We start from the raw sequence: 15414 nt of genomic DNA, 5'->3' as shown, positions 1-15414 counted from the left end.
ATGCTGAAGGCCTCCTAAAGGTAGGTCAGCACATTTCCTGCATTTAAGAAAAATATAGAATGTAGGAGAAAACATGTGAGGCTAAAGAAACAGCAAGGGAGAGAAGAAAAGGAGGACATGTAGGGAGAGGAGAGAAACCAGGTGGAGGCAAGAGCTGGCGAGTGAAAATGCAAGGGAATAAGGAGGCAAGAGAAGTGGATTAAGATATGGGTGAAGAAAAAGGGAAAGTGGATGAAGAAATGGGGACTGAGAAGATAGATTCCTACTTTGAGACAAACTTCCCACATCACTACAACCTGTAGGGCAGCTACCTTATTTCAGCACCACAGTGCTACTGTTAATCTCGTCGCACAGCTAAAAGGGAGAAGGAACAGCTAATGTAGAGCTGTTTATATTAGATTCCTGAGAGGAAGAATTTAAACCAAAAAAATGTGAATGTTAATTGGGAATTGTTTAAGAACGCTTACTCAAGGCACAAAAAGCCACAATCCCCAAATCGAGGAGGAAGGCCATGTTGGTTAAGAAAAAACAACACCTGGTTTACAGGGGAAGAGTTTTAAAAGAGCTAACTGAGGAGCTCACTGGAGTGTTAATGCTCATGGTTCTCTGGGGAAATTCCAGAAGTCTGGAAGCTAATGTTGTGCCAATATTTAAAACAGGTAAATGGGATGAACCAGGTAATTATAAGCCTGTCAGCCCGACATCTATCCCGGGCAAGCTAATGGTGCAACTGATATGGGCCTCTCCCAATAAAGAACTAAAAGAGGGTAAAATAAACAATGCATATGAACATGGGTTTATGGAAAACAGAGCTTTTCAAACTGACCTGTTATCTTTTTTTGATAAACTACAAGGTTGGTTGATAAAGGTAATAGTGTTGATGTAATACACTTAGACTTCTGTAAGGCAATAGACTTGATACTGCCTTAAAAAAACTTGTATGATGTAAAATTAACATGGCACATATTAGATGCCTTAAAAAGTTGGCTAACTGATAGGTCTCAAAATGTAATTGTAAATGGGGAATTGTCATCAAATGGGTATGTTTCCAGTGACGTTCTGCAGTTCTTGGCCCTATGCTATTTAACATTTTTGTTAAGTTACCTGGAAGAAAACAAAATAATCACTGATAAACTTTGCAGATGACACAAATATTGGGGCAGTGGTAAATAATGAAGAGGACAGGTCACTGATACAGAGTGATCTGGATCTCTTGGAAAGCTGGCTGCAAATAATGTGTTTTAATATGGCTACATGTAAATGTAGACATCTAAGAACAAAAAATGGATGCCATAGAGATGCTCTAGGAATTATTTTAGGAAGTTCTATGGCCTGTGTTATACAGGAGGTCAAACTAGCTGATCACAATAGTCTGTTCCGGCCTTGGAATCTATGAATCTAATGCAAAAGATGTTGGCTGCGCAGCTGTGTTAAATTATTTTCATGCTTCTGCTGGAGAGGAAGCCACTGCCTTTTGTTAGAAATAACTGATGCAAAATAACTTGATGATTTTTCAAATCACACGTAGAGTGAAAATTTACTACAAATATTTCCAGAGATGCTCATCACCAGTATCAGAAGGGTGCACCATGATTCTAGGCACTGGCAAAACCTCTTTGCTTCAATTAGCAATGTTGTAGATGGAGTTGGGCAGTTTGTAGCAGCTAATTTGTTACTCCAAGTGTAAAATTTCATGGAGGGCCCAATCCTGAGAAAGAAATTACAGCCTAATTGCTGTCGTGTGAAAACTTCATTATGTTAGAGCATGAAATCCCAGCTTCCAAAGTGAAAGCAAGTCCCAGACAGTCTTCAAAGTTGGGCTGCATTCAGCTACCGTAAGTTGAGATAGTAGCAGATGCTACGTTCAGCACCCCCAACCTCACAAATTATTGTTGTTCACAGACCAACAAACCATTTCTTTGGCATGTCCATATTTTCCTTTTCCATGATACTCTACAAACACCTGCCAGACAAGTCTCCTTTATGGATAAATACGGTGGTGTCCTGTCTCCTTGCATGCTAGCTTCATGGATTCTAATGGTTTGACTGACACTATGATTTGCCTTATTGCTGTGACTGGATATGGCATGTGTACGCACATACAGGCACATTTTCCTTCTTTCTGAATTGAAGGAGCGAGAGAAGGGTTTGCTTCTGCTGCATTCAGAAACTGCTCATGTTGAGCTTATTGCTTTGATTATTATGCATGAACTATTATCCATAGAAAAACGACAAGTTTGTGTTTCCCCCAATCAAAGTGCTTTTCACGCTCCATTTCTTTAATGCATCCTTATATTATATTCCATTTAAATCTTAAACAGTTAAGCTTAGTGGAGAGAAGATTAAATATCCTGATCTTGCATGATTTGGAAAGCATTGTTCATCAGTAGATAAGTTCAGCAGTACAATTGATTTATTCAACAAATGAGCAATGAAGGCTTTGTGTGTGTTTTGCTCTAAAACAAGAATAAACAGCTCTCTTAAGAAACTCCAGCATTAAACATTACCAAAAAGAATACTTTACAGGATTTTTCATAATTTTATACACAGACACCAATATGTTTTGAGTTGTGAAACATTATCATTAAATAACCTGCAGAATTTAACCATTTTCTTTCAGAATCTTTTACAAATGTACAGAATTTTCACAGATATAATCAAGTGCTAAATGCGGGGAAGGGCTTCTCTCATTGCTAGGTTGATCAACTTTTTATTTGGCATTTCTCTCTTCTATCTGCTATTCAGCTGATTTTTGCCTAGCATTTTTTCTGCTGTCTTCCCAGTGTCCCTCTCACTTCTCTGCACAACACACCGTTTCCCTGTTCACCACCTATTTGCATGACCCCGCTTTGATGTTTGCCTGATGAGTCCCCTCTTGCAACACTACATGCTATTTAGAATTTATTGACTGTTTCCTCCCTTTTTCACTTAATTGGGATTTCATTTTAAAAAATCTCCAATGAGAAACCTTTTCCAGATGCCCATTTCGAGCCAGATCCTGCAGACTTTTACTCATGTAAGTAGTCTTCACCCAGATGGAACAACTTCAATGACTACCGATATAAGGATTACTCGGGAAGAGGGGGCAAATTCTGAAGGATCATACCCTTGTTGAGCAATGCATTGTAAGGTGAACACCACAAAATTCCTTGTGCATGCTGCGGTTTGCATAAATCACCCACCTGTCAAATAGCTCCCCTCCTGTGACCAACTCCAGAACAAGACTGATTTCTGTGGGGGTTTCAAATATCTCCTTCAGTTTTATCTGGGAAAAGATACCAAACAGAGTAATTATTTGAGTCCATGCACTGTACAATAGACTACAACAAGGGGACTGTAGTGAAGCGGAAGACAGTACTAACAGCGATTACATGGTTCACACTCAGATCAGTTAAGAAATTTATTGTAAGTACTGTTTATGGTGCCTAATTATTTCTTTTTTGCTTCTTTTGATCTCCTCCTGGATCCCTCTTTCTTTCATCCCTACACATTCACTTCTCATAACTCAGCAACCCTCTCTCAAATGCAGGAAGATTAGAGACTGCTTTATGGCCAATCAGGGCCTCTGCAGGAGTCTTACAGAGGAAGTCCCTGAAGACAAAGGCAAGGCTTTCCCTCCCTCCAGGGAGTAACAACCATGACACCACCAGCTGGCTCTATTTATCCCTTTTCTGCCAGGTTCCCCTTTAAGCAAAAGGCTTGTTTTTGTAAATTCTGTCTTGCTACTTGGCGGAAACTTTAATAATTTACTTTAAAATGTAACTCTGACCCAATGATCTTAGATAAAAACCCAGATTTTTAATCAAAGCCTCTCATACATTAGCATACAATGTGAGCTATGAAGATCAATACTGCGGTCTCAGAAACTGAATACATTGTTAATGAGAGGAGATACAGTGAAATATTCTAAAAATACCCACTTACAATATTTGGATGCGAGAGGCGAAGGAGAACACCTATTTCAGTTCGGACAATTTTCTTGTCTACCTGGTTAAAAGAAAAAAAGATGTGAAGTGTGACTGCAATACTCATCTGAGAAACATCTAATGGCATTACAGGAAAATGTCTATGAGCAGATTGCTAGATTTCTTAGGAGAATGATTTGTGTCTCTTGCACTGAAGTCTAACTGGTAATTATCCCTCTGTATGAAGAGAATGAGAGTTTGCCCATGCTCTGGAATAATGTAAATTTTCTCTCTAGAACACTCACATTGCTGCAATCCCTTGCAAGACAGCAAACACATGAAAGACAAGGCTGAAAAACAGGCTACATATTATATTTGCTATTCTGCCCCCGTGCATCTCCATTACACCAGAGGATGGATGTGGCCCAGCATGATGTGTTTAACAGTGTGTGTCCGGTTAGTTGGGAAAGAAAGGATTCTTCATGCTTAGGTGGAGTTTATACCTTTGTGGTATATTTTGCTATAAAATTTAAAGGTGAACATAAAGGATGTCCGCCCCTGTATGGGCCAAACATCCCTTAGCCGGAGCCCAAATCAAGGTGTAAGGTTTGACTTGCTTCAGGTGCACCTCATTTCAATTAAATTCTGAGGAGGACCCTCCTCCCATTTGCTGCTCAACAACCACACTCTTCCAAGATCCTGTCTCTTGTTCCAGGTTCAGTTTCCATCTCCCTTGCAGCACATCTCACTTATAGTAAAGTTGAGGACCAATTCCCCACAGCTGGTCCAGCCCTACTGCACCCCAGGGTCATTCACTCAGGATGACTACTGTGCTCCTACTAGCCAGAGTAAGAGGGTTAACCCCTTCCAGGTTTGGAAAGGGTCGGTGTACCCCATCATACTCAGGTACTGAAGTGCACAAGGAAAAAAAACTGTTAAGTTTGAAAACATGTCATGAGGTTTATTTTATTTATTTAGCTAAAGTAACCAGTAAGTTGATGGAAGAACTGTCCTAGTAACAGATACTTTCATAAAATGAAGATAATAGATAAGCTATTACCAGCAGGAGAGTGGGGTGGGAGGAGCTTTGTTTCATGGTCTCTGTGTATATAATGTCTTCTGCAGTTTCCACAGTATGCATCCTATGAAGTGAGCTGTAGCTCACGAAAGCTCATGCTCAAATAAATTGGTTAGTCTCTAAGGTGCCACAAGTACTCCTTTTCTTTTTATAAAATGAAGAGCCATACTGAAAATGCTAATAATTAATGTTTCAAATGTCCCTAACTCAGTAAGAATTAGTGGGTTAATCATTATCAACATGGATAAAGGTAACCCTGTTATAATAAAAGAGAATGAGAAATATGAAGGATTCCACCCTCAAATGCATTTCGCTATTCTTGTACAGGCTTCAGAAATGATAGCTTTTCCATTTCCTAGTACAGTTTGTAGAAATATTTGTGACATAACTATTTTTTTTAAATGTATGGTCGAGTTGCATTAGCTATCCTGTGTGGGTTTTTTTGTTTGTTTCACACAAGAACTCAATGTTATCCAAGGGAATTCACCGTGTAAGGTAGAAAATTGCCTGATGAACAAGTGGAACTTTATACTCAAGGTCTGTGCCTGTACTGTGGAGGCATATTCTTGAGTACTTATCATGGTTGTGGCTAGAAAGTAAGTAACAAATGTTTTTAAAAGCCTTCATATTATGGAAGCAGGATACCATTTGGAAAGAAGCAGCACTGTGCTTAAATAAAAGCTTCCTAAATTTTTACCTCGATTGTAGGGAAACATTTTGCTTCAACAGGGAATAAATACAGCAGTTGTTTTTTCAGTGACAACAAGCTTTAAATATTTTTCATTTTCAAAATTACAACGGAGATATAAAGCTCAATTCTCCTCTCACTTACATAAGTGTAAATCAGCTGAAGTCTATGGTGTTACACTGGGGTAAAGGTGGTGTATGCAAGTACAGAATTAGACCTGTAGTCCTTCCTTGAAGCTGCTCATTTTAGTATGCTCTGATAGGAGACCAAAAAAGAAGAGCAACCTTGAAGAGACTCTGTGAAGGGGTTCCCTTGTCCGACCAGCACGAAGAGGCAAAAATGGAAAGCGACTGAAATAGTTGAGTGAAAACCCTGTGTAGACTTCTCTGTAAAGCTGCTTCATAGTAGCAAGCCAGATAATCTTCAGTAAAGGTAATCAACTGAGACTACTCACAGAACATGTCAATCAAACTGACCTCAAAGTATAAGTCCTCCCAAAGACCCACACTGGATTGGAAGCAACATCTTTGTAATTATGTTCTATGTGTGCTCCCCTTAAAAAAAACAAAACAACGTAGGGAGTTTATTATCCCAGCACAGGCCATGCAGGCTTGTGCCAAAGTAGAGACTAGGGATATTGAGTTATACATCTGGAAGTTTTCATCACTATTGCATTATGGGTGTCTGTCTTCTAGTTTTGAATCCCACTTCCTTCCTACATGTTAACAAGTACATCAAAACATTCACATTGTGGTGGTGATATTCTCACCCAAAGCTACTTTTTAGTAAGCAGCCATGTGTGGATGGAGTGAGGTGTAGTTGGCATCATTCCCTAGCTCCTGAAGACAGTAAACATCATGTCTTAGATCTTGCCTTCTCTAGTTTGTCCTTTAGAATAGCTTTTTCAAATTCTAGCGGTTGGCATATTTAACTCCTATGGAAGTTGAAAGGTTGGATTACTACATTTCAAAGCTGGAAATATGAGTAATGTGGTCTAATGATAATGATATGTGATGCCAAGCCGAACACATAGATTGACTCTAGTCAATTGACTAGTTGGGACAGTCTCCACAAAAGTTTGGAGAGTCAGATAAGAAGAAAAGAAAATGGAACTGTGACATCTCCAGGTGCATTTCACCTCCCATGATTTTCACAATAGTAGTGTAAGTGAAATGGGTGGTTTGATGGGATCCCCGGGATGCAGCCTGGGACTGTGAGACACTGTGCCCCCTTAACTCTCCAGTGTGGGCTGTCTCTCACAATGCTTTGCTAGTGACAAGCAGCAAACCCCTCCAGGTACTGTTACCACTCTGCTGGACAATGACCGGTGATGTCTGTTCAGCACCCACCCGGCCATTGGTTACCTCCCTTGTCATGGTCTCTAGAGAACTCGTATCTATCTGGGTGCTTCCCAAACCCAGAGCATATTTTAGTGAAAACCATACAACACAATTCTTATAATTTTATATGCATTAATGATACACTTTTAGATGGAACAATGGGTTTCAGCAGATCATAACCTTTCCCCATATACCTCACATGACATGCTTTATATGCAATATCACAATTATATATAGATGAGTACTATGGGGGTTACAGGACGCTCCCCCGAAGTATAGAGTGTTACAGAGGGCCCATAACCAAACTTTCCTAAACTTCAAAGGTATTGGCTCAGTTTGAAATATCAGATTACATTCTTTTTCACAAGTGGCATGCCCTCTCAGGCTGTATACTCATCTCCACAATGAGGGGAGCTTCTTGTTGTTCAAGAAGCAGCATTACCTGAACAATAAAATAGTTTTGTTAACATTAACCAATAGATTTCAAAAAGTAATTGTAAGTGGTGAATTGCCATTGAAAGGAGGTGTTTTAGTGGTGTGCTGCAGGGAACTGATCTCAGCTGATTATTATTCAATATCTTTATCAATGATTTAGAGAAATATATAAAACCAGCACAGGTAAAATTTGCAAAATTACAAAAAAAAAATTGGTGGAGTGGCAAATCATTAAGGGGACAGGTCAGTTATACAGATCGATTGGGATCGCTTGATTAGATGGACTCATTAGAACAGCATGCCTGTTAACACAGCCAAATGCAAGGTCATACACCTAAGAACAATGTACATGGAACACACTTCTAAAATGAGAAACTATACTCTGAAAAGCAGTGACTCTGAAAAGGACTTTGGGGTCATGGGAGACAATCAGCAATCTTGTCGCTAAGAGGGAGAATGCAATCCTTGGCTATACAAGCCAGGGAATATGAAGTAGAAGTAAGGAGGTAGTATTACCTCTGCATTAGTGAGGCCATTGATGGAATAGCATGTCCAGCTCTGGTGTCCACTTTGCAAAAAGAATGTGCTCAGAAACAAGCTACAAGAATGATTTGAGGTCTGGAGAACAAAACTGTACAGCAAGAAACTAAGAGTATGTCTGCATCACAGCTGGGAGGTATAATTCTGGCTCTGCTCAAGCTAGCCCACTAAAAATAGCAGCGTGCCTGGGGAGCAGCATGGGCTAGCCACCCAAGTACGTATCTAGGACCTCGAACGGGGGTCGCCTGAGGCACTGCCCATGCCACCCTGGCCACATGGATATTTTGAGTGCACTAACTCAAGCAGAGCTAACTTGTGTATGTCTACCCAAGCTGGGAATCAAACCTTCCAGCTGCTGTGTAGAAATACCCTTAATAAGCATTTGGAAGAAAGGTTACCAGGTGACTTGATCATGGTCTACAAGTACCGACATGGGGAAGAGATTTCTAACCGATGGCTCTTTCATCTAACAGAAGAAAGCATAACAAGATTCAATGTTATAAATAAGTAAAAAAAAATTAACAAAGGAGGGCAATTAACCACTAGAACAACTTAGCAAAGTTTGTGGAGGATTCTTCATAACTGAAATCCTTAAAGGAAGACTTGATATCTTTTAAAAAGCTATCCTATATCTCAAACTGAAGGTATGGGCTTGATACAGAAATTACTGGGTAAGGTGCTGTGGCCTGTGTTATGAAGGACGTCAGACTAGATTATCATAGTGGTCCCTTCTGATCTTAAAATCTGTGAATATGTAACATTAGTGAATCTAAATCCCAGTGGTGCAAAGCCTTTTTTGTACAAAGTGTTCTGAAGGGCCATCACAGCCCTATAAAAATTACAAGTATTTCTAGTATTATAAAGTCAATAACTTGGCCTTCAGTAAGTGTATTAAGTGTGTAAACTGGACATTTTTTGAGGACTTGCAGGTAAGGCAATTGCCTACTTTCTTGTGAGCTGATATAAAAACTAGGGGGCTGTGACTGTAAATACTAAGTATGGGCATAATCCTGCAAACCGTTACTCAAAGGAGCAATCCCTCAACATCAATGAGGCTACTCATGTGCGTAAAGATTATCTGTGAGAGTGAAGATTTGGAGGATCAGGCTTTAAATACTTACTAGATTCTCAAAGTCAATTCCTTCCAGCTAGAAAGGTTTAAGGAGATTGGAGACTGATGAATTCTGGACTTGTTTTCATAATTCTCTGTAAAATGTCTGTCTAACCCAGTAGATATCAAGCAAATGAATTCAAAATATTGCACAAGGCGGTTATTCCCCCATGAAAGCTATTTAAATGTGGCAATCTACTTTCTCCAGCATGCTGTAGGTGTCAAATTGAACAGTACACAGTTCATTTTCTCTATTTTTGGACATGTTCATGCATTATGAATATCTGGCAATAGGTATGCAATAAGACTATGTCTATACAACAGCTGCACCGCTGTAGCACTTCTGGTGAAGACGCTCTAAGCCGACAGAGAGAGAGAGCTCCTGTTAGCTTAATATCTCCTGCCTGCGTGAGAGGTGGTAGGTGTGTTGGTGGGAGAAGCTCTCCCACTGACAAAGCACTGTCCATGTCACTCAGGGGTGCAGATTATTCACACCCCTGATTGAGGTAAGTTATACTGAAGTAATTTGTAGTGTAAACATGCCTGAGTTTTCCTTTTGGAACCAAATGGGTATTGCTAGGGTATAATAAAGAGCTTAAGGAACAGGATCCTGATTTTATCCGCCTGATGGCAACATATTAAAAGAGGAAGGATGGTCCAGTAGTTTGGACACTAGCCTGAGACTCGTTCAATTCCCAGTCCTGCCACAGACTTCCTGTGTGACACCAAGCAAGTCACCGAGGCTCTCTGTGCCTCAGTTCCACATATGACAAATAATGATAATGAAACTTCATATCTCACAAGGGTGCTGTGAGGTAAAGATGTTAAAAGATTATGAGGAGCTCGGATACTACAGTAATGGGGGCCATGTAAGTACCTAACATAGTTAGATATTTGTAAACAGCCTGGAAAGTGATAACCAAAAATGGCTATGGGGATAAATCTTAGCAACAGAAGAAAGAGAGAGAGAGAGAGAGAGAGAGAGAGAGTGTGTGTGTGTGTGTGTGTGTGTGTGTGTGTGTGTGTGTATCTATAAAACATAAAATCTCTGTATGGTAAGAGCATCAGCCTACATAACACAGTCATTAGGGAGATCATGCTATTTTACCTCCTACATTCATTTCCTTACCAACTCACATGCAAAGTGTCACGTGTACCACAATATATGTCACCACTTAATTTAGTCCAGCCTCTTCCATGGAAGATGCATCTACTTACATAAGGTCTGAATTTGGTGCTAGATGTTTATCCTGGATACAAGCATCTACAATTCTGTCACTGAGGTTTATCTATTCCTGAAGGCAATCACTTTGCTAGGAAAACAATTATGCACTTTGAAATAAATATTTTTAAAACATTGTATTTTAAAAATCACATTTAAATTCTTGCTAATAAAATATTTTTGTATAAATTTTGTTAAGCTAACAGAGGTAAAAATGGGCCCAAACATGAACCATTTATTCAAAAATACCCCACAACCCCAAGTGTTTGGATAAAAGACACCCAGATATGAACCATTAGTTTGAGTTGTGTAAACGAATATCCGAGCAACACATTTTCACAAAACTAGAACCATTCTTGATTTTGCCTGGATGCACTTTACAAATTCAAAGCACATATCAACTAGGACAATTTGTCTGAGACTGAGTCTACAGTCCTTTCACATGTTGTGTGCTGCTTACATGAGTAAGCCAACAGGGCTATTATCATGAGTAAATACCACGCAGTGAGTGTAAGTGTTGCAGAATCAGACCCTTTGAGAAGTAGTAGCAAGATCAATGCTAGCTGCGATGCAGTTCACTGGTTACAGTAATTTAGTGACTATCCTTGGATGACAAAGAGATTATCCTTTAATTTTAATCTGTTCTAAAAGGACTCATCAAAAGTATTTGATCTCTGGGCATAAAATCCCTTCTTCCTTTGAAAACCTACCATGTGTTTTTTACTAGCTTGTGAATGCCAGGTTTGGATGACTTAACAATGCTAAGACTTAACTGAACTCTGTTTCCCATCTCCAAGTCCAATATTGCAAATCAGTTAAAAGCAAACTGAAAGATATTTTCTGTATTGGTGTGTTTGCTTTACCTATTAGTTCCTCACTGCTGACCCTCGGCAAGAAGTTTCCAGGAACACAGACATACATTCAAACAAAGTGCACTGGGGACAGCATGTAATTATTTATACCTTTATTCTCATGCTGTCATGGTTTATCTGTGCAGACACCATATAGAGTGTTAAACTGCCAAAAGCCAAGCAAGAAGCAAGAATTGTTATGAAGAGTGACATGACACTGTTCTTTAGCATTCTCATTCCTATTTGTATTCTGGTGTGCATCCACAATATGCTAGGCACTATCTACACAAACAGGAAGACATGTTCCCGGCCCCAAAGAACTCACAAGATAGGCAGTATATGGAGGACACAAGACAGGGATATAATCAAAATACGTACAATTCTTATATGCGTAATGGCTAGGTTGAGGGCCAAGTTGAGGAAAGATTTATTCATATAGAAAAAAAAAACATTTATTGGGTATTTTAACACTTTAGCTCACATTCTGGTTATTGCTTGTCCTCTCAGATTGTGAAGTCTCTGGGGCAAGGACTGTATCTGCATGTATGGTTGGACAGCACCCTGCACACTGAGAGCACTATTACATACAAAAAATAAGTTATGATGATAATAATTTAAGTGAAGTATGTGTGTCAAGTGGTCTTTAGAGCCCTTCCCAGCCAGCTTCCTGCTGCAGGAGTGGAGCCCACTTGCTTGTGCATTGTTGACAACATTTACAAAAGTTTTTCAAGTAACAGTTTTCCAAATAAGCAGGGGTTCTGGATGCAGTTAGGTCCTTCAGCCATTGGATAGATGTCTGTGTGTTCTGGTTAGTTTCAGGACTTATACAGCACTTTACAAACATTAAAGCTGAAATCCTGCCTCAACTAAAGTTAATGGCAAAACTCCTATTGACTTCAACAGGGCCAGGTGTGACCAAAAGCACCCCTATGCAGTATTGTAAGAATCTCTGTATAAAATATGCCTTGTGAGTTATCATTTGAAAACTAATAACTCACTGGTCAATAATATCATGATGAAATATATGTAGCAACATTATATGTAAAGTTATGAATTCCCCCTGTATGATGTTATTAGCACATGTTCAAAATGAGACAGCCGTGCCTAGACAAAAGTTATTAAACAGGCTTATCCTAAACAAAGGAATGTGTGAATACCCCAATTTACATACAAGTAGTAAACAGGATCCCTGAGACAGCAAAGGGGGAAAATGGCAGCAGACGAAGCAAATCTTCATTTAAGCAAACATAGGTGAGAAGAAAGAGCATAGAGCCTCCTTCATCTCCTTATTGCCTTCTTTACTGTTTGAGTAAGCTTTGCTTTGAGGGGTAATCTTCAGAAGGTTCCACTTCAACGAGTGACCGGACTATAAAAGTAAGGGGCAAAAACACCCCAAATCATCTCTTTTCTACCTAAGAAGACAAAGGAACCAACCCTTTGACTTTGGGAGCAGATCCTGACCTGAGAGTTTGATCAGCCATGTTGCTAGGATCATGTGGTAAGGATTTTACATTGAACCAAGTCTAGCTTAATGAGTTTTGGTTACTAGAAAGCATTTTATCTTTCAGAGTAGCAGCCGTGTTAGTCTGTATTCGCAAAAAGAAAAGGAGTACTTGTGGCACCTTAGAGACTAACCAATTTATTTGAGTATAAGCTTTCGTGAGCTACAGCTCACTTCATCGGATGCATAAAGTGGAAAATACAGAATTAAGTAAATTAATTAAAATAAAGTATTTTCCACTTTATGCATCCGATGAAGTGAGCTGTAGCTCACTTGGTTAGTCTCTAAGGTGGTTAGTCGCTAAGGTGCCACAAGTACTCCTTTTCATTTTATCTTTATTTCTCTTGTAACCATTTCTGACTTTAATGCTCGGTACTTGAATTCACTTAAAATCCTACCTTCTTTTGTTAATAAAACTTGTTTCACTTTTAATCTAAACCAATCCAGTGCTGTGTTTAAACTGAACTGTTTGGTAACTCCAGTTACAGTAGCAGACTGTTGAATACTGACCCCATACAGGGGCAAGGGACCTTTACTATCTGAACTTTCCAGGAGAGGACTGGACAGTGCAGAATATACTTTTGGGGAAAATTTGGGACTGGGAGTATGTTGGGGATCACCCTGCAAGTAATAAGCAAGGCTGGTGGATGCCAGAGTGTGGCTGGTGTTTGCTGACAGGCTGCTGGGGTCAGAGCTGCTGCAGGGCTGGAGCTATACACAGACACTCAGGGTGTGACCTGCATGCTGGCAGGCTGTTTGTGAGCAGTCCATGTTGGGCGCTACAGCAGCAAAGCATTGTGAGGTACCCAAGGTTAAGGGACAGGGGTGACAACCTCTCACTGGTCCGGATTGCACCCTGGAATGTGATACCAGGATTTCACCTTAACTTAATTGTCACAATCCCTCTGTGAGGCAGCCAGGTATTATTATCCCCTTTTCTCAGATATGGAAACTGAGGCACAAAGCGTTAAGGACATTTACAAATGTGGGTGTATACAGTTAAATGGCTAACTCCATATTGAGGCATCAAAATAAAAGTGGCCTGATTTCCAGTGGTTCTGAACCCTCATCTCCCATTGTTTAGCATCTTGGGCTTTTGCTCTTTACTCTACACATGTACATTTGAAAAGTTTGTCTTTGTCTAAGCTGGAATTGTCTGCATCTGTTTGAGGGGGTGCCACTGTGACCTGCGCAGGCCTACAAATGCTGGCTCTGTCTGCATCAGATCAAATCTGAAATGTTAGAAGTTGTAACAAATGAATCCTGGGTTTTCCACAACTGGTGCCCCACAGCATAATGCTCTATCTTTAAACAATCCTGTTAGTCTGTCTTTGCAAAAAGAAAAGGAGTACTTGTGGCACCTTAGAGACTAACCAATTTATTTGAGCATGAGCTTTCATGAGCTACAGCATCCGATGAAGTGAGCTGTAGCTCACGAAAGCTCATGCTCAAATAAATTGGTTAGTCGCTAAGGTGCGACAAGTACTCCTTTTCTTTTTTTAAACAATCCCTGATCTGAAATCCTTTCCACTGTCTCACGTACATACCTCTAACTTAACCAAATGTAACATCAAACCAAACAACTGAAGTTGTATATTTAAATTTCCCTGTATCTGTGGACTGGGACTGGTTATTGGCTTGCCCCTACTCTTTACTAGAATGGTAGAGATGTTAAGAGTAACAAGAAGGGTTTCTTCAAGTATGTTAGCAACGAGAAGAAAGCCAAGGAAAGCGTGGGTCCCTTACTGAAGGAGGGAGGCAACTTAGTGACAGAGGATGTGGAAAAAGCTAATGTACTCAATGCTCTTTTTACCTCTGTCTTCACGAACAAGGTCAGCTCCCGGACTGCTGCACTGGGCAGCACAGCATGGGGAGGAGGTGACCAGTCCTCTGTGGAGAAAGAAGTGGTTCAGGACTATTTAGAAAAGCTGGACGAGCACAAGTCCATGGGGCCGGATGCACTGCATCCGAGGGTGCTAAAGGAGTTGGTGGATGTGATTGCAGAGCCATTGGCCATTATCTTTGAAAACTCATGGCAATCGGGGGAGGTCCCAAATGACTGGAAAAAGGCTAATGTAGTGCCCATCTTTAAAAAAGGGAAGGAGGAGGATCCGGGGAACTACAGGTCAGTCAGCCTCACCACAGTCCCTGGAAAAATCATGGAGCAGGTCCTCAAGAAATCAATTCTGAAGCACTTAGAGGAGAAGAAAGTGATCAGGAACAATCAGCATGGATTCAACCAAGGGCAAGTCATGCCTGACAAACCTAACTGCCTTCTATGATGAGTTAACTGGCTCTGTGGATGAGGGGAAAGCAGTGGATGTGTTATTCCTTGAGTTTAGCAAAGCTTTTGATACAGTCTCCCACAGTACTCTTGCCAGCAAGTTAAAGAAGTATGGGCTGGATGGATGGACTATAAGGTGACTAAAAAGCTGGCTAGATCGTTGGGCTCAACAGGTAGTGATCAATGGCTCCATGTCTAGTTAGCAGCCAGTATCAAGCGGAGTACCCCAAGGGTTGGTCCTGGGGCTGGTTTTGTTCAATATCTTCACTAATGATCTGGAGGATGGTGTGGCTTGCACCCTCAGCAAGTTTGCAGATGACTCTTAAACTGGGAGGAGTGGTAGATATGCTGGAGGGTAGGAATAGGATACAAAGGGACCTAGACAAATTAGAGGATTGGGCCAAAAGAAATCTGATGAGGTTCAACAAAGACAAGTGCAGAGTCCTGCACTTAGGACGG

At 40.3% G+C, this 15414-nt stretch overlaps 1 protein-coding gene across 1 annotated transcript in view; it reads right to left on the bottom strand.

Annotated features, from left to right (window-relative positions):
- Nucleotides 1-15414, bottom strand: part of CAMK4 (calcium/calmodulin dependent protein kinase IV) — a 303137-nt gene that overhangs the window by 136560 nt on the left and 151163 nt on the right. The window contains exons 3-4 of the mRNA XM_077816343.1: nucleotides 3925-3987; nucleotides 3183-3265 (exon numbers count right to left, since the gene is read on the bottom strand). Of these exons, the coding sequence (XP_077672469.1) occupies nucleotides 3183-3265; nucleotides 3925-3987 (146 nt within the window). The remainder of the gene's footprint in view (nucleotides 1-3182; nucleotides 3266-3924; nucleotides 3988-15414) is intronic.

Source organism: Eretmochelys imbricata, chromosome 5 (genome assembly GCF_965152235.1).
Source record: "Eretmochelys imbricata isolate rEreImb1 chromosome 5, rEreImb1.hap1, whole genome shotgun sequence".
Taxonomy (NCBI): domain Eukaryota; kingdom Metazoa; phylum Chordata; order Testudines; family Cheloniidae; genus Eretmochelys; species Eretmochelys imbricata.
Note: the sequence above shows the minus strand (reverse complement) of the source record. Positions and strands in the feature narration are given on the sequence as shown.